Source organism: Pongo pygmaeus, chromosome 5 (genome assembly GCF_028885625.2).
Source record: "Pongo pygmaeus isolate AG05252 chromosome 5, NHGRI_mPonPyg2-v2.0_pri, whole genome shotgun sequence".
NCBI classification, from domain to species: domain Eukaryota; kingdom Metazoa; phylum Chordata; class Mammalia; order Primates; family Hominidae; genus Pongo; species Pongo pygmaeus.
This window is the reverse complement of record NC_072378.2, coordinates 56080954-56100766: the sequence shown is the minus strand read 5'-3', so window position 1 is coordinate 56100766 and position 19813 is coordinate 56080954. Positions and strand designations below refer to the sequence as shown.

Genomic DNA, 19813 nt, shown 5'->3' with positions numbered 1-19813 from the left:
AAAGGGATTGCATTACATACAATCGTGAAGAATTCCTTTGATGAAAGATCCTCAATGTTAGGAAATTCTTCCTGTGTTTATTTATTTATTTTTTTTAACTGATTCAGCTCTATATAATTCTCATCCTTTAAAATGGCAATCTTCCCAAGTGCCATGAAGTCAGGGCACAGTATCCTCCTTTAAAACACTGTTTTTTCCCTTTGAGAGATAATTTATAACTAAACACATTTATTCAAAAACTTGCAACCTACTTGCTGAGTTAGTCAAACCATCTAGGTCACATTGCGTTGAGTTTGTCTTTCCTGTTCTCCTTGTCTAATGTAGAATCTCAGTATGGACTCAGATCCTGACCCTGAAAATAATAGCAATCTTGTTGAGTGAGATAATGAGTCTCCTTATTTAGGGCTCCATTTTTAAGTACACTGTGACTAGTAGCTAGCATTTCTTATGACAAAGCATCAAATCCCTTCCATTGGATGATCTATCTCTATGGAACACTTGCATTTATAGTATCATATTCTTGTAAGTGGGCAGCAAGAAGCTGCCCACAGAAGTTCCTTTCCAAATTCTATTGTTCAATTGAGGCCTAGGTCTGGAAGAATGATTGAATCATCATTATGTACCACCAAAATATGGTACATAAAACTCTAAAAATAAGACATCTGTTAAAGCTATTTTCTTTCATACATATGGTTTGTTTAAGGGTTTATACTTTTTAAGCTTTATATATTATTCTGGCACTGCTGTGTGCCAGAATAACACATACCCAGCAGCAGTTAATATTTGTAAGCTGGGTTTGTGCAGTTGTGTCTAAATATCCTTCATTTAGACATTTTGAGGTAAGAATATGTTTAATCATTTCTCATGAAATTAGCATGAATACTTTTTCGTTATTAAATATTCTTTTGCTAGATTATACCTTGCCATACCTGGGCAAGAAGTAGAATTTTAATTTACACAAGAAATTTCAAGAAAGTTAATGGTGTCCCTAAGGTGTGAAATTAATTCAGCACGGATTGTGGTTGAATGGTATATGTTTATAGTCCATACATTCACTTACAATAATTCAAAATTATTTTAACATGCTTTTTCTTTTATTATATATGTCAATGTGAAGCAAGTATACAACAAAGTGAATTCAATAAGTATGAAAAGAGAGTTGTGCAACATATGAAATAGAAAAATGAACATTTAGAAGTTTTTATCGTGAGATTAACTTTACTATGAATTCCTTAAAAGCGTTTACAAATTTACTTTTATTTTGAAACACTATTCATATGAAATTAGAACACAGAATACCTGGAAGAAGTACTCTGAACAAAGTTTGGAAATACTAAGGATTCGATAAATTTATTTTTAATCTTATGTAACTTTTTCAATATAATTCAGTAGAAAACATACTTAATCTTACGCATTCTTCAATTAATTCAAAATTGAATCAAAAATTTATTTTAAAAATGTAGTTAGGGATTGAAATGAGTCAATCTCAGAGCTTTACCTTGGAAACATCTAACCAGATTCTCTCAAAGCATCACTCAACATGTTGAGTAGGGTTACATTAAAATTAAAACAGTAGTGGAGGTAGAGGTAAGGGGAGAACTCATGGTTCAAAAATTTGTGGACACCTGGATTAAACATGGTTATCCTTGTTAACCAGGCCCTCCAAATATAGGACTTCTTTAAACTAAGGCTGGAAGATGGCTGTTGTGTTGGACTGAGTTTCTCAGATTTACTGATCTTTGGAATCCCTTTTTCACCCGTCATTTCATGTGGCCAAGTGCTCTGAAATTCTCACTTCTACACTCATCAATCAACTGGACAGACAAACTAGAAGCTAAATATTTCGAGTGGGTAGGCCAAAAAAAAAAAAGTGGCAATTAAAGTTTTAGCACTATATCAAAAAGGCAAGATTAGTTTGGTTTCTAGTAGCTGAATTTAACATTGATGCTTTTTTTTATTGTTTTCAAAAGCAGACATGCTATTGAAGTTTATGAAATAAAATATAATGTGGGAGCTATGAAACGAAATGTCTTTCATATTGAACATAAGAGAACAAATTGCACAGTGATGTAAGTTTCAGGTCTCAGAGATTTAAGTGGATCATTAAAAATTTGAGAGCTTGGCTAGAGACAGAGTCAAAAGCCAGGACATACGGAACTCTGAGAAAAGTCTCTGGAACTACATTGGTTTAATTTGGTGAATAAAATAATATTTTGTACATAATCATGCTATTTAAAAAGACAGACTATTTTACAAATCCCTTCTAAAGAACAAACAATATAAGTCATCATAAGATGGAACCTGAAGTATTACCTGAAGTGTCTGGCCCAGATCATTGGGAACATATTCAGATATTGAGTTGGGTTTAGTTTGAGGACTGGGGGAACAGGGAGTCTGCCATGCAGGTCCCACTTAGAATTGTCCCAAAGGATCCTTAGAGTAGTCCCCCTTGTCTGCAGGAGATGTATTCCAAGACCCCCAGTGGATGCCTGAAACTGTGGATAGTATTATACCAAACCCTATGTATACTGTTTTTATCATTTACATACATATGTATAATAAAGTTTAATCCACAGATGTAGCCTCTCCAGTAATTTTTGTATGTTTGAGTCCAAACCTATTCCTGAATCTGAAATGTCCTCTACCTGCAGTAATGGCTTGGGGTCACCAGTTTCAGGAGATCCCTTGCTGAAGTCTTACAGGTTCAATGCTTTCTGGTACAACACATGGTCGTCAGTCAGAATATGTTTTCTGTTCATGTCTTCCACACACAAATTTAATGTCTTTCTCATCTTAACTAAGAGCTTATCACATACTGTGGCTGTGATTGTTGTAGTTTGAGGTACGACAGCAAAACCAGCATGAATTTATTTTTTCCTTCTTCACAATTCTATTGACAGGAGTTTTATATTCTTGCCATAGATGTTAGCAACTTCAGCATACAATATTTTTTTTTCTTTTTAAGTTGAAAACTTTCCCCATTTTACTTAAAGGAAGCACTTTGCAGATTCTTTTTGGCATATCAAAGTTGCCAACCTCACTACTTTTGGGCTTTGGGTCCATCATTAGGTAAAATAAGTGTTACTTAAACACAAGCACTGAGATACAGTTGATCTCATAACTGAGAGAACCATTAAGTGACTAATGGGATGGGTGCATCTACAGCATGGATATGCTGGTCAAAGGGAAGAGTCACTTCTCAAACAGCATGGTATGAGATTTCATCATGTTATTCAGAGTGGCCCACAATTTTAAGCTTATGAATTGTTTATTCTGGAATTTTCCATTTCATATTTTCAGACCATGGTTGACTGCACGTAACTGAGACTGCAGAAAGTAAAACCTTAGATAAGCGAAGGCTACTCTACCAGTATGGGACTCTTAACACTTTTCCACATGGCTCTGGGTGTGGCTGAGGCCATTTAATTAAAAATTACTCCAAGGATTCATCATTTTAAGAGGCAAAAACACAAAGGATCAAATGAGGTAGTTTATCAATTATAGTGGAAAGACAAATAGAGCAAAAAGGTATAGAAAGTTTCAAAAGGTATGGCAGAAAATAAGATCAAGGTAAAGATAATTTAAAAGTCAGTCTGAACCAGTCTCTATGTGTGGCTTCCCGGGTCTGAGCTTGTAGTTAGTATGGGAATCTGAGCTTGACACAGGAAGCTTCCTCATTGTAAACAGCTCAACTGATGTAGTAGAAAGACCCAGGCTTCAAGTTGGACAGACAGTTTGGTTTTAAAGCCTAGTTCAGCAGTTTACTCTATTTGTATTCTGCAACCTATTTAATTTACTTGAGGCTCAGGTTTTCCATTGGTAAAATGGATTTATTGTGGAGATTACAAAATTTTAAGCAAATGTCTAGCCCCACATATGTTTAAATATTTTATATGGCAACTTTTCCAAGGATGAATTGCTGAAGGAGGTTATACCATTTTCTTTCAAAGAAAACCCTAAAATATTCTAACTTGAATACAAATTTATGTTTTAGTTTCATCAGGAATTAAGCAGATAAATTAACCTCACAGGCATATACAGCTTTAGGAACAAAACTATATGTAAAGTAAGATATTACATGAAATTTTTTTTCTAAACTTTGCATATATTTATAGAGAGATCACGGTTTATACAGAAGGTATTTTTAATACACGGTATTCTAATAGTAGGCTTAGGAGAAATAAAATCAGTCAAGTATTATAGAGCAAAAATTGAATCTTAGCAGAATTACTCCTTGATGCCATGAAACAGTCTTTAATTTTTACGTTATCCACAATGATAAATGCATTACAGGCTCTCAAAATATATTGTTCATTCACTTAATAATAATGGCATGTTATTTTGTGTTGCCTACAGAATGGTGTATTCCACATGAATGTAGCAAAGTAGCTCCTATGTTTATAGATCTTAATTCCCTTTATTTGAGATTACATGTAATTTCATCACTCCTGGCATTGTTCTCTTCTGAGGATAAGCAATAGTTGACTCCACTCCAAATGTCTGTGACATTTATATATGGCTTTTACTTATACTTTTTGTTTCAATTTTTGCCAGGATGATTGGAGGAACATGGGATAATTGTGAGAAGGTAGGCTGGGATAAGGCCTAACTGTAGAATCTTTTTCATGATTTAATTCTTCTAGGTAAGGTTATTAAAGACGGAAACACTTCACGTCTTGTTTTATATCATGTTTTTACAGACTATTAAAAAATGACCTCAACAAGCACAAATACAAATAAAACAATTCATATTCATTTCCACAGGATTTATTGTAATGCTGTGTTTTTTGTTAATTTTAGCAAGATTTGTTTCAATATGGTTGATGATTACTATGTCATCTGAATAATGTTTAAAAATGGATTTCAAGTTCTGATCTCTCAAATATGTGCTATTATTTCTGGCTACAGGACTTGGAACATAAATAACCCTTACCTATTTGTTTACTATAAAAATTAGGAATGTCTTAGACGAGTATTCAGAAGGTAAAAATGACATTTTAACTAATGTATTTGTGTATTAATTCATACAAGAAATAACAATTGAATACAGTAGGCCCTAAATATCCACGGGTTACACATGCAGGGATTCAACCAACTAAGAATCAAAAATATTTTAAAAAATAATTTGAAGAAAAATAAAAATACAGTATAGCAACTACTTACATAGTATTTACATTATATTAGGTATTATAAGTAATCTAGAGATGATTTAAAGTATATAGGGAGAATTCCCCACGAACACTGAGGGATGACTATATTTGTTTTAAACAGTATGCTGTCTTGTGATACCATGTGGGCTATGAAAATGAAAATTCAGCATAACTTCAAAGAGTTTTTAGCAGACTGGGAAAATAAAATATGTATGAAAATAATTATTGTACTGCCAAAACCGGCAAGTACATTAAGAGAGATAAAGATACATACTATTGAAGTTTAAAGTAATTCTAATCTCTGGGGTGATTTAGAGAAACTTCATAAAGAAGGTACCAGTACAATGAAGTTATTAATAATATATGAATGTATGGAAACATAATCAAAATAATGGCTTTTTCAGGCAGGGCAGGAAATCTACAAAGAGCAAAGACACAATGAAGAGAAATCTCAGGAAATGTTTGGGTAATAGGAAGAAGTTTACTTTTATTGAAATAAAATTTTTTGTGGATGTATAGTAAAAGAAAGGTAGAAGGTTAGCTTGGAGTTTCACAGATTGCTAAACTTGAACACCAGTTTATTCAGTAGAAAATAGCAAGTCATTAAAGATTTTCAAAGTGGAAAAATATGTAATCAGATCCATGCTCTAAGAATATAATTTTGACATTAGAAATTGAAGTAAAGTGGAGAGACATGGGGCTAGAAACAAGGAGAGCACTTAGGAGAGGGTTCTTGGGACTGCCTCTGTACACTCAAGCTGCTGCTGGCAGAGGCTAAATGCCACAGAGGCTAGAGGGGAAGAATCAGCTAACCTTTGGTTATTGAATAAGTTCACAAAGGTGACCATCAAGTGACTTAGCAGGACTGACCCTGAGAATAACTATGTAATTTTTTTAAATGGCAAATGCAGGGGAAACAGGTTTATGTGAAAGAAATAGGGACGATGACCACTTCAGACGTGTTTAACTAAATATGCTATGTGAATGCATCAAGCTTGTAATATACATGAGGCACTTTGGGGTTGATCCTGGGGTTATGGGCATAATGGTGACCGAGAGGGACTACGGAGGACTTAGCTAACCCATAGATCCCCTTTTTCATTCTCATTACACACACAGAAATTTTATAACTTTTAAAACATATCACCTAGCTGAGAAAAAAAAAAGTCTCAGGTTTCGTCAGGGAAAATGTGGCAATCATGTAGGTTGATACCACAGAAGCATATGGGAGTATCTATCCCAGAAAGAGTACCTAGTCGTGTAGTAATGGGATTTTAATACCTACATGGGAAAAAATTCAATGTTCTGCTAAGGTATGAATTTGGAACTATGTCTTGGAGTCTGGCATCACCTCTTTGCCAATGCAAAGTCATTGAGATCCATGCCAGCTATTTTTATGGGTTGTGGATTTGTGACACATGAGTATTGTGGAAACCCAAATTGAGAAATTAAGGTAGAAATTTGTTCAAGAATTGATAAATGCCACAGGGTAAGGGCAGAAAGCAGTCAGATTCTTTCGATAGGATTGTTTAAATAATTCAAGATGCTCAAAGAATTCCTACAGAAACTAAAATTACCATGAAAATGCACTCACAATAAAAACTATAAAGCACATGAGAAAACAAGCTAACTTAAGGAAAACAAACACAGGAGACAACAGAGAAAAACTTTAGCAGAACAGAAGGTAAAAGAACAATCTGAAAAAGATTATAAATTAACCACATGAAATGTTTATAGAGGCAAAGGAAGAACATAAGACTTAAAGTATAATAATAAAAAAAAGATATAACATCTTTGTGGATGAGAAAAATAAAATTCAGAAGATGGATATACCTGAAACAATTTAGCAGTCTAAGAAAGTATAATAAATAGCAAAATCATGTATTTAAAATGACTCTTTAAAAAATTCACAATGCAAGCCAAAAAAAAGACCAGATCTTTACAGAAAACAAAATTAGTATTTGACAAAATGAAACATTATCTATAAATGGGAATATATTCATTAAAATATAAAAGTGAATGAATTAATTGAATAGCAGATTACATGTAGCCAAAGGGAACAGCAGATTATGTGCAGCTTAGCCTGCAATTAAGATTTGAGAAAACTGTAAGAGTGAAGCCCAGAAAAATAAATTAATAGAAATTGTAAAAGTAAGGTTAGTAGAAAATGCCTAATAGAATTTCCATATGGAGTAAACAGAGAAAATAGATATGAGAAATATGTTTGAAAAGGTAGTACCTTGAGAATTTTCTAGAAATTAGGAAAAACACTAATGTTAATATTGAAGAAGTATAGCAGATCCTGAGATAGCTAATAGTAAAATGCAGATAAGATAGAAACAGATAGAACACTAGAGAAAAAAAATAGACTACCATAAAAGAATTAGCTTGACAGTAAAATTCCTGTTAGCAATAACTGAGACCAGAGACAGTAAAATAATATATTCAATGTGCCAAGATAACTGTCAACATAGAATTTTATACCTAGTCAAACTATTGCTCAAGAATGAAGATGAAATGAAACCATTTGCTGACAAAACAGTCTGCAATATCTACCAGACTCTTGCTGAAAGAACTACTAAGTATTCACTTAAGTCAAAAACATTGAACCAGAAATAAGGGATAAGATGAAAAAAATAAATGGAGCAATTGCAGTTTGCAGCTTCAGAAAAGTAGAAATTATTTGGAATGGGTCTGTGTAAAACTTAACCACCAGGGAATCAAAGCTGAACGAAAATATTATGGCATAGTTGTGAGGAAATTCCTGAGATTAGGTAGATACGGTCAGGTCCATGTAATATAACTTTTTACACAAGGGAATCAGTAGAGCAATCCAGGTGATGCAGTATTTCTAATAGTTGAGTGATTTTCAATGTTGGCAGTATAATAGAACTTTAAAAATTATATAAAATAATATATTGGTGGTTGGATTTCATTCCCTAGGTTTCTGGTTTAATTATTTTGGAACATATCCTAAGCATCAGTGTTTATCTTTTTTAAAGCAGCAAGGTGATTCTGTGCAGCCAAGGTTGAGAACCACTGTAATAGATTGTTAGAGAAGAGCAGAAGTCCAGAAGTTAGCTTTGGCCGCTTGTCAAAGAAGATAATTCAGTTCATATTCATGACGGTAGAGGCCTTTTCTCACTCAGGAAAAGTAGCTTGACTTCTTTAGAATGGGTTGGCAAGCTTTTTCTGTAAAGTTCCAGACAATAACATTTTAAGTATTGTGGGTCAGATGATTTCTGTTGCAACTGCTCAACTCTGCTGTAGTGTAAAAGCAGCCATAGATAAGTATGCAAACAGATGGGCATGGCTGTATTCTAATACAATTTTATTATTAAAAGAGTAATAGGCAGGATTTGGTCTCTAGGCCTTAGTGTACCAACCTCTGCTTTGGAATGTTAAAGTATACAGTTAAGGGAACATAGTTGAGAACCATCACATTAGCCTTGGAGAAAGTAGCCGCATGCATGACTAGATCAAAGCAGTGTTCCCTCACAAGATAGGGAAGAGCATATGAACATGAAATAAGACAGAGAGTGAAGATCTCAGAAACACAGGCATGGAAATATCCTGGAGGGAAAGTGTGAATAAATAAAAATGCCCACATAAAGAGTTAAGGTTCTGTCAATAAAGTGGTAGCTGTGGCCAAATAATAATTTGAAAATGCAGGAGAGGTTTGTTTTGTTTTGCATTTGTTTTATGTTTGTTTTTCACATTTAGAAGGAGAACATGTAAATAAATACCTTGGATTTTCTATTTACTCACATCTAGATGTTTTGGGTTCAAAAATCAATGTATTTATATAGTAGCATGTTATCGTAATCATTACATTTGTATTAAAACTTTTTCTCCTTCTCCATCCCTAGCCACCTTCTCCAGTGTTATGTTCATTTAAGAACATTTTATTTTCACACATCTTGATTAAATTTACAGATTATCTAAAGCATAAACTTAGATTATAGTGATTAATGGAGGGATATTATAGGAATAGCAGAGGGATGAGCTTCCTGTCTGGCATAACTTTCCAATTTTACTTGAATTTATCCTCTTTTATCCTTTCCTATCCCTCATAACTGCTTGAATGGCTTATAAAACTACTTAATACTAAAACATATTTTAATTGACATTTTAACACTTCTATAATTTCTGTAACCTAATTTGGTTACATCTTAGAGTCAATAGCTATGTACTGAATCATTGAATATGTATTTTATTTTTCTACTCCAAAGACTGTTAGGAATTTCATAGTGCACCTTCCAATCAATAGCATATTAGAATTAAGGAAATAGGATATTTCTTGTGTTTTTGCCTCTACCTCTTCTCTGGCATCTGCTTCCACTGCCCCCACAGAATTATATTTCTGGGAAACAAATCCGATCTTGCCACTACCTTACGTAATAATTTTCAGTGCCTCAAAATAATTTTGAGTGATCTCAAAGTCCAGACAACTTGGAATGGCGTTCAAAGGCTTTGCTTTCTAAAGCCTTTCATGTTGTGACCCCCATATTCGATCTCCAGCCTCATTTCCCACCATCCCTCTCCCTTTTATGCAGCTTGCTTCATTCATTCCTAAATGTCATACTCATTACACATTATTTCAATACAAGAATTGTAAATGTCTCTTAAGTAAGTTTAATAAAATGGGATTGATGTTAAGCTGGAAATAGCTAAAGCAGGCTTTTCCTAAAGCTTAATTATTTAAGATTGAAATGGATGTTTGTCTTTGCAGGAAATGCTTGACTTTTTAATGTTAGAATGAGTTACAAAAGAAGCTTATAGAATATCTTTATTCTGAGCCTTCTAAACACACTAGACGCTCTTCTGTTTGGAATGATTTAGGTAAACCCATGAGAGAGAGAGAAAAAATGAACTCTGAGGCTATGCCCAGTTCCAAGACCTTTGGATGATTAATGACTGTATCTAAATGAGGCCAAAATATCCAGATGGGAGTAAGAAGAAAAATTCAGTTCGTTTCCTACATGGTCTCCTTGTATGTTTCCAAAGACCCAGATATTTAACAGTTGAGTGTATGTAATTATTTAAACAAAACCATATATTTCACTGGTATTTTCTGCTTTGAATGTTAATATGTTGCTATGGTATGAATAACTTTACCAGATAATCACTTACTATTTATCCCCATCTGTTATCAAAAACACGTATCAAATTGTAATTATTATAGAAAGATAAAAATGTGAGCTGATTGAAAATGCTTCAAACTTTATTTGGTTTGGTCTAATGATAAAATAATAATAAAGTAATAGAGAAAATAAATTTTCTTGATGCAGTTTCAGCTAATTCTTAATTTTTATAAAATGGAAATGGTTTATTTACCATATGCATATTTATAAAGCTCTATTTTTAATCTAGGTATGTGTCTTGTGCTCTGGGCTGTCCATATGAAGGAAGTATTACACCGCAAAAAGTGACAGAAGTAAGCTACATCTCCAGCTTTTTTGGTTTACGGTAACATGATATATATTATTTTTAAAACTGGGCTTTCTTAATATTTATTGAATCTGCATAGCATGAAGCCATAGATTAAGAGGCGAACACTGAAGACATATTTGATCACTTAACTAACAGTTTCATTTTAACAGTGAAGTCCTGTACATTGGCTATAAGTTTTCAACGTTAAGGGACAGTTGAGTCCTATAATTTGGGTGCTCAAAGGTGGAAGGAATAAAAATATCTATTTTGTTTTTTTGTGGCTATAACATAGTGAGTGGCCTTTCCAATCTCCATCAGAATGTCAGGGTAGTTTTTGGAGAAACACTTAAACTTTGCCTTGGTTGCTTAGGCAGCATCCCAGTTTTTTTTTTTTGTTTTTTTTTTAATGTTTGGTAGTCAATTTTTATTTAATAACTTTTTTTGTCATTTATATATATATATTTTATTATTATTATACTTTAAGTTTTAGGGTACATGTGCACAATGTGCAGGTTAGTTACATATGTATACATGTGCCATGCTGGTGTGCTGCACCCATTAACTTGCCATTTAGCATTAGGTATATCTCCTAATGCTATCCCTCCCCCCTCCCCCCACCCCACAACAGTCCCCAGAGTATGATGTTCCCCTTCCTGTGTCCATGTGTTCTCATTGTTCAATTCCCATCTATGAGTGAGAACATACGGTGTTTGGTTTTTTGTCCTTGTGATAGTTTACTGAGAATGATGATTTCCAATTTCATCCATGTCCCTACAAAGGACATGAACTCATCATTTTTTATGGCTGCATAGTATTCCATGGCGTATATGTGCCACATTTTCTTAATCCAGTCTATCACTGTTGGACATTTGGGTTGGTTCCAAGTCTTTGGTATTGTGAATAGTGCCGAAATAAGCATACGTGTGCATGTGTCTTTATAGCAGCATGATTTATAGTCCTTTGGGTATATACCCAGTAATGGGATGGCTGGGTCAAATGGTATTTCTAGTTCTAGATCCCTGAGGAATCGCCACACTGACTTCCACAAGGGTTGAACTAGTTTACAGTCCCACCAACAGTGTAAAAGTGTTCCTATTTCTCCACATCCTCTCCAGCACCTGTTGTTTCCTGACTTTTTAATGATCGCCATTCTAACTGGTGTGAGATGGTATCTCATTGTGGTTTTGATTTGCATTTCTCTGATGGCCAGTGATGATGAGCATTTTTTCATGTGTCTTTTGGCTGCATAAATGTCTTCTTTTGAGAAGTGTCTGTTCATGTCCTTCGCCCACTTTTTGATGGGGTTGTTTGTTTTTTTCTTGTAAATTTGTTGGAGTTCATTGTAGATTCTGGATATTAGCCCTTTGTCAGATGAGTAGGTTGCGAAAATTTTCTCCCAATTTGTAGGTTGCCTGTTCACTCTGATGGTAGTTTCTTTTGCTGTGCAGAAGCTCTTTAGTTTAATTAGATCCCATTTGTGAATTTTGGCTTTTGTTGCCATTGCTTTTGGTGTTTTAGACATGAAGTCCTTGTCCATGCCTATGCCTGTTTTTCTCCTGCATACTTTGGCCTATTATATCAGAGTATACACTACTTTTGTGTTTTTGTCCTTTTGTGATCCTGTGGATCTTACTGCTGTGATTAAGTTGCTGTTATTCCAGAACAATTTTACAGCAATAGATTATAGTCATTAAGGCCCTGATTACTGAAGTTTATTTTTTCCTGTCCTTTATTATTTATTTATGCCAATGAATACAAAATGCACTGTCTCTGAGATTATATTAGATTGTCTCAGAAATGTATTTGTATATAAAGTATATTAATGTAGACCTGTTTTTAAGGTTAATTTTGACAAATTTAGTAATTTTTGAAAAATTTTGCACCAAAGCAGTGAAGATGGCCTTATAAGAAAATCCAAATTTAGGCAGGATAAACTTTCAGTTTAGCTAAAGCTGTTCCTCTTTTGTGCTTTCATTTGAACTTTTGGAATCTACTGCAGATTTTTCAAATGAAACATACCCTTTTATCTATTATTTACACAAGACCCTTGCACACAGAGGCACATATACTATAAAATAACACAATTCAGGTTTTTTTAGGTTTTTCACTTGCATGGGACCCTTCCAAGGCTCTGTCATTAATTTGCATTCACAATTGTATATTTTTTTTAAAGAATAACTCCAAAGGGCATAACTTCAGGCTTGCCCCAGAAAACCTGGATCCACCTTTGCTTACCAGCACACTTGCTTTCTTCCTTTTGCTGTGCACCACATAGGAATGAACCACACACACCTTGGGTGAGGATCTCCATTTCTGTACCCGAATGCCTAAGGTGCTACCGCAGAGTCATGTAACAGGAATAATTCAGGACCAGAAACTTTAAAGGGGCCTTTTGTGTGATTCTAATACATTTTGTGCTTAACTCACTCTCTTCTCTCTGAAATTAATACTTCAAACTGTGATTACTCTGTTCAGGCCTCTGGTCCTTCCCCTCATTGTCTCCCTCCTCGGTTTTTGCTTTCTCATTACACTGTGCTTTGCATTTAGCTTTTTCCCTACCTGGAATGTTCTTTGCATTTTATATGTCAGCTGCCTGGAAGCCATTAACATTTGCATTTGATATTCTTCCTAGAACATTCTTCTCAAATCCTTCCCTCTCACCCTCTTCAACGAGTTAGTAAGGACTTTATAATAAAGCTTACTTTATTTCAAGTTGTCACATAGGTCCTAAGTTTGACAGATCCAGGTCAATTTCCTTTGCTACATGCTCTTAGAATCCTATTTCTTTGTTTGAAAATTCTTATTTTTAGCTAGTATTTATTTATTCTTTAGTAGGGTTGACTAAGATCTATCCTCACTTGACTTCAGGATCTGTAATAACATGAGCTATGTCAATATTCATTTCCCCATTATATCCTGGGACCTAGCACAGCATCTGCCATAAAATAGGTATTGAAGAAATACATATTAAATGAATGAGCGAATCAGTATCATGTGCCAGATTGTGTGTCAAATGGCTTTTATACATTCTTGTTTCACTTTTACAACCAAACATATCATTATTAAAATTGTTTTTATCTTTTTTTTTTAAGAACAAAGTAACCAAGGCTTAGAAAATATGCTAAAAGAAGGTTTTTTGTTGTCTGTATTCTACAGATTAGGGATTGAGGCTTAAATAGGCTAATCTTCTGCCCAGTGTCACATGATTAGAATGAGTGGGAGCTGAGATTTAAATTCAGACCTCTCTGATTCCAGAACCCATGTCTTTGTCAAAATACCATGCTGCCTTTATGCATTCAAATTGCTCTTTGAAAGTAACATTATTCAGCTTGAAGAGATCTTGCAATTTACCTCAAAGTATATATATTTATGAGCCAGATAAATTAGGCCAGAAATATTAAATGACTCTACCAGTTGCAAAGCTACCTAGTGAAAGAGCTGAACTTAATATAGTTGATCCATGAACAATTTGGAGGTTAGGGGCACCACACTCCACATGCACAGTCAAAAATCTAGGTATAACTTTTGCTCCCAAAACTTAACTACTAATAGCTTACTGTTGAGTGGGAGCCTTTTAGATAATGTAACCCACCAATTAACACATATTTTGATTTTCGTGATCTTGAAATGGTGGGCAAATGTAGCTGGAGACCTCAATCTATGGTGCATATTGAGCAATTCAGCTTTCTCTTATGTCATGACTTTTTTTCTGCTTCTTGGGAGCACTTCCAGCATCACTAGTTGCACTTCCTATGAGTTCATTGGCGTTATTTAAGGTTTATGGTATTGCACTAAATATAATGAAAAACACATAAGAACTGCAAGAGGTCACTTTGTGCTGTGATATGCAATTTACTGGAAAGATGAACTGTTGATACAGACATGATTAGCGTCATCAGGATTTTAAGTGGATACCCTCACTGGAGCTCACTGGAATAGTAACAGAAGGTGGCTACAAAATTATTACAATAGTACAGTATGTACTATAATTAATTTTATGCAGTTATGATTTAGTACTGAATCATTACATGCACATTTCTCTTGAATGAGAATGGCACTATCTACAGTCTGTTTGTGTGCTGAGTTTTGATAAATTTTAACCTTTAAAAATACATTTGTATTATTTTATAGTAAATGAGAAAAATAGATTAGTATTAACATATATTTTATATATTCATGACATACCTTTTTCTTTTTTTGACATTTCTATGCTATGGGATTTGTCTGCAAGTTTTTTCAAATTGTTGAAAATATCCAAAAAAAAAGTTAATGTAGTTATTTTTAAAAAAATCATGTACAAGTGGATCCATAGAGTTCAAACTTGTGTAGTTTAAGGGTCAGCTGTATATATATATATATATATATATACACACACACACACACACACATATATGCATATATATGTATATAGGTATATATATGTATATATGTATATATATGTATTTATGTATATATGTGTATATATGTATTTATGTATATATGTGTGTATATATGTATATATGTATATATGTGTATATATGTGTATATATGTATATGTGTATATATGTATATATGTGTATATGTGTATATATGTATACATGTATATATGTGTATATATGTATACATGTATATATGTATACATGTATATATGTATACATGTGTATATATTTGTATGTATATATGTGTATATATGTATATATGTATGTATAGCAAAATATTTGTAAATTTCACATTTTTTAGGGCAATGAAGATCTCTTATTACTGTTTTGACCCCTAAACTAATAGCTTAAGAAATACCACTTCCAAAGTATATCTGTAATGCTTTGGTTTGATTATAGTGTTGAGAAACATACGCCTCCCATAGTTGACATTGTAGCTTATAATTTCATAGTAGAACAAATAGCTGGATAAAAAGGTAGGTAGATATGACTCTAAGGCAAACTTGAATATTAGAAAAAGATAATTGCAATAATCTCAAAGTCTTATATAATGTTTAGAATATCATAAGCAAAGAAAAAGGACCAGAAAATACATTATATATTTTTCATGGACATTACTGGTCTTAGTTGTAATTTTTACCTTTAGATGATGTTAGTTGTGGCACAAGAGGGTTTGAGTTTCTTCATTTCCATTATTTTACTAGCACTTCACGTTTATCAACAGGTGTCTAAGAGATTGTACGGCATGGGTTGTTATGAGATCTCTCTAGGAGATACAATTGGAGTGGGAACTCCAGGAAGTATGAAAAGAATGTTGGAAAGTGTGATGAAAGAAATCCCACCAGGTGCTCTTGCTGTTCACTGTCATGACACTTACGGACAAGCCTTAGCAAATATCCTTACGGCCCTTCAGGTATTTTGTACTCTTTGTGTGTTACGTGTGTGCATAGGGTGTTCATCTTTATCTGTAATATAAACATACTGAGAGCTGTATTGTTACAATTTTCATAAAATGTTATGAATCTAATTTTAACCAGTGTCTGCACATGACAGGCACTTGGGAAATATTTGTCAATTTCACATTTTTTTAGGGCAGTGAAGATCTCTTATTACTGTTAGTTTGATTTGATAAAATCTGTAATCTGTTCTTTTGAAAAGTATTAATCTTAGCAGAGTTATGTCTGCTTGTTTCTCTTCCCATATTCTATCAACCATAACATTTAATAGACTGAAATATGATGGCATTTTGAGCAGCACAAAACACAAAAATAGTAGACGATCATAATCATGAAACTAATGCTTTATTTGGCGATTTCATGCTCTATGATGGGAAGATATGGTGCTGAAATATAGTATATTTTGCTTAAAATGTTTTCCTGAGGTTGGCACGCTTACTTTTGACAGAATTTGTGTGTTTTAATCAACTATATTCCATTATATGATAAAGTGAAGAGATCTAGAAAGTTGGAAGATTATGAATTGCTTATTACACTCTGTGTTATTTTAAAAAGAATAGCTATAAGTAGCATTAAAAGAGTATTATTTTAAAATTAATGTCAGTTTCTTAAATGCAGCTAAAAATGATTTGTTTGATATCCTCAGAATCCAAGATTTCGACAATCAGAGATAAGACTATATAAAAGCTTTCTGGTTGGAGGCTGAAAACCAGTATGTAAACTTAGTATCACAGTCCTAAAGTATACAGTTGCTTGGCAGAAGTTAAAAAACAATGGGAAGATCAAGTTCCACAAGGGCTTATTTTGACTTTGTAACATATGTGTACAAATCCTTATTTATCCTCTGGAAGCAAGAAAAGAATGTTCTATTGAATCAGAGAAAAGAGAAAATGTTATTCCATGGTCTTTGGGGCGTGGGAATTTTTGCAATTTTCCTTGCCTAGGTATTCTAGTTTCTGAAACAATAGAAAACTAGGCAGCACTTCAGTATCCTGTGTTCAGCTGCAACTGGAAGTTATTGTTTCTGAAGGGCTGTTTCTCTCTCTCTCATTTCTCTGTATGAATATATCTTCTATATTTTAACACTTTGAGTAATCATTTATTTGTGTAGCATATTTATTACAGAATGAATGACAGTTTAGGTCTTCAGGATAAAGGGCTATAGAACAAGATCTGGGACCCCAAACTTCTGCTTCTAGACTAAGTCTGCCTCTTGAAAATGCCCAAGTAACAAAACATTGCTAATACCCCAATGCAGTTTTAATGGTTAAGAAAGGCTTATCTGAAGAAGTAATTATTGAAATCATATCTAAAGAATGAGAAGGGTCCAGGCGCAGTGGCTCACACCTGTAATCCCAGCACTTTGGGAGGCTGAGGCGGGTGGATTACGACGAGGTCAGGAGATCAAGACCATCCTGGCTAACATGGTGAAACCCCGTCTCTACTAAAAAAAATACAAAAAAATTAGCCGGGTGTGGTGGTGGGCGCCTGTAGTCCCAGCTACTTGGGAGGCTGAGGCAAGAGAACGGCGTGAACCTGGGAGGCGGAGCTTGCAGTGAGCCAAGATCGCGCCACTGCACTCCAGCCTGGGCGACAGAGCAAGACTCCTTCTCAAAAAAAACAAAAAAAAAAAATGAGAAGGAACTAATCCTAAAATGGTGTGTGTGTGTTGCGGTGTGTGTGTGTGTGCACGTGTGTGAAAAGAATGTTTTAAGCTGATGAAACATCGTTTGAGCAAAAGTCGTTGGGGAAGGAGAGGATTATGTCCTAGTAATTAAAAGAAGACTAATGTATTCAGATAAATTAAGGTTTATGAAATTTGCTAAATTGGTTGCATTGCATTGTCTCTGTTTTCTGAGAGATTTGGACTGAAATTCTGGGCCATTTTTCCATCTTATAACAGCCATACAGGGGACAGGAAACAACGTTGGGCCAAAGCAAGATGAGGAAGATGAATGAGAACATATGTAAGGACAGGACTCCCCAAAAGACCACACCCCCAGTCAAAGGGTGAATCAGCAAAAGATCCATCCCATAAAAGGAGAGAGCAAGCATATTCATGTCTCATGGTCTCAGCTATGAGTAGAGGAGAAATAGGATGTATCTCTTTATACTACACAACGTTTTGTGGGTTTAGGGTTCAAGTTCACATACCTGCAGAACTGGAAAGACCTAAGCAGATGAGTTATTTTCAAATACTTATGGGTCAGTTGCACTGCAGATGCCAGAAGAATATTCTTATAAAATATACATTATTAATATATACATATATTATATATGATTATATAATCATATATAATATATGTATATATTAATAATGTATTTTTATATGTTAACATATAATATATAAATATATTTTTTAAGGAACATATCTTCAGCTTACGCTAAACTATTTGAGATCTGTGTCTTTCTGTGCATGTGTGTGTGTGTGTGTGTGAGGGGGGAGATTGATACTGTACCCCTCAGTGGCTCCTGTGATAGTAGAATGTCTGTCTAATTGTCAGGATCTGAGGATCTGTGTTTTCTGTTTTTCTACCATGTGCAGAAGCTCTGTTGTGTGCCTGGGACGCTGGGGCAGAAGGGAGGGAAGGGGGCTAGGAAAGCAATAGTATACTCTGTGTTACATTGCCCCAGAGCTGAATTTATAGCCACAGTGTAAATACCTGGATAAGAGAGTAAAAATGGTTTGCATGATAAGCAACATGATATGAGGCCAGAGAAGCTACTATAAATGAGTGACTGAGAAAATGTTCAAAAAGCAGAGATGTAGAGCTTTCTGTCTTTTCCACCGTCAGCTGGCATAGAGTTTGATAACGCATTGACATCATAAGAAAGATATATACACAACTGCTTTCTTGAAACTGTATGTAACTGAGACAGTGTTCAAATGTTTTGAAACTTTTATGTTTATGAAAGACAGCCACATGTGGTACTGGAATGTCACTGCAAACACATGTGGACTGGTCCTGAGTGGCGCTGAGTGAGGTGTTCACCAGTGCTCTCTTCTCACCCCTGTTCCAACAACAAAAACAGAATAAGCAGGTTTAACTCTAGAGGAGAAGAAGAAAATATATTGAAGAAAACTGCCAGAGTTTGAATAGAAGGAGAATCAGAGAAAATCTAACTTCATTATGAACAGGGCCAACCTTGGCTTCAGGAAGCAGAGGCCATACTTCATTTTTAAAAAATGGAATCTTTGAAGTGGCTTCTAGTAAGATTGGTGGTGGATGTGGACTAGATATCATTTGCTTTAATTTAGGGGTGGAGAAACCGTTTACAGTGCTTCAGACTGGAAGTTAACATTAAGGCAAGGAGACATGTAATAAGTGGAAACTTGGCCACAATGATAGGAAACAAATGAAAGTTATAAATGGAACGTCCCCCTCAGTCTGGAAAGCACACACTAATAGTGTAGTAGAGGGATCTGAGGGATCTTTCTTGGGTTCCTGGGTTTTATTGTTTCTTTTTTATTACTTAAATATATGATTTATGGGACCAGAGATGGTTGTATGGAATTCAAGAATAATTATCATATTATTTAATATAGAGAAATTATTCTGAGCATGTCGATCCCAGTGTGGGATATTTATAATCCCTCAAAACCAAAAGAGCAAGAAAATGAGGTGACAAAACGTACAGCATTTTAGTAATGGAAGAAACGGATGTGGCCCAATATACTTATCTTAATTTTTAATGTAAAAATTTAGCTTCACCCTTCTGCCAAGTACCTAAGTAAAAGGCCAGTTAACAAATTGTTTAATCTAATTAATTTCTCAGCCTCTATTTTTCTCCACTGAAATGAGGAAACAAATGAGATCCAATACTGAAATAACAGCTACACGTTGATTGGTAGCAT

At 34.3% G+C, this 19813-nt stretch overlaps 1 protein-coding gene across 4 annotated transcripts in view; it reads left to right on the top strand.

Moving 5' to 3' along the window:
• Positions 1-19813, top strand: part of HMGCLL1 (3-hydroxy-3-methylglutaryl-CoA lyase like 1) — a 154843-nt gene that overhangs the window by 68216 nt on the left and 66814 nt on the right. For 3 of the 4 annotated variants that reach the window (XM_054493021.2, XM_054493020.2, XM_054493023.2), the window contains 2 exons: positions 10524-10587; positions 15726-15914. In XM_054493021.2, coding sequence (XP_054348996.1) covers positions 10524-10587; positions 15726-15914 — 253 coding nt within the window. The remainder of the gene's footprint in view (positions 1-10523; positions 10588-15725; positions 15915-19813) is intronic. The other variant, XM_054493022.2, reaches the window with a different exon arrangement.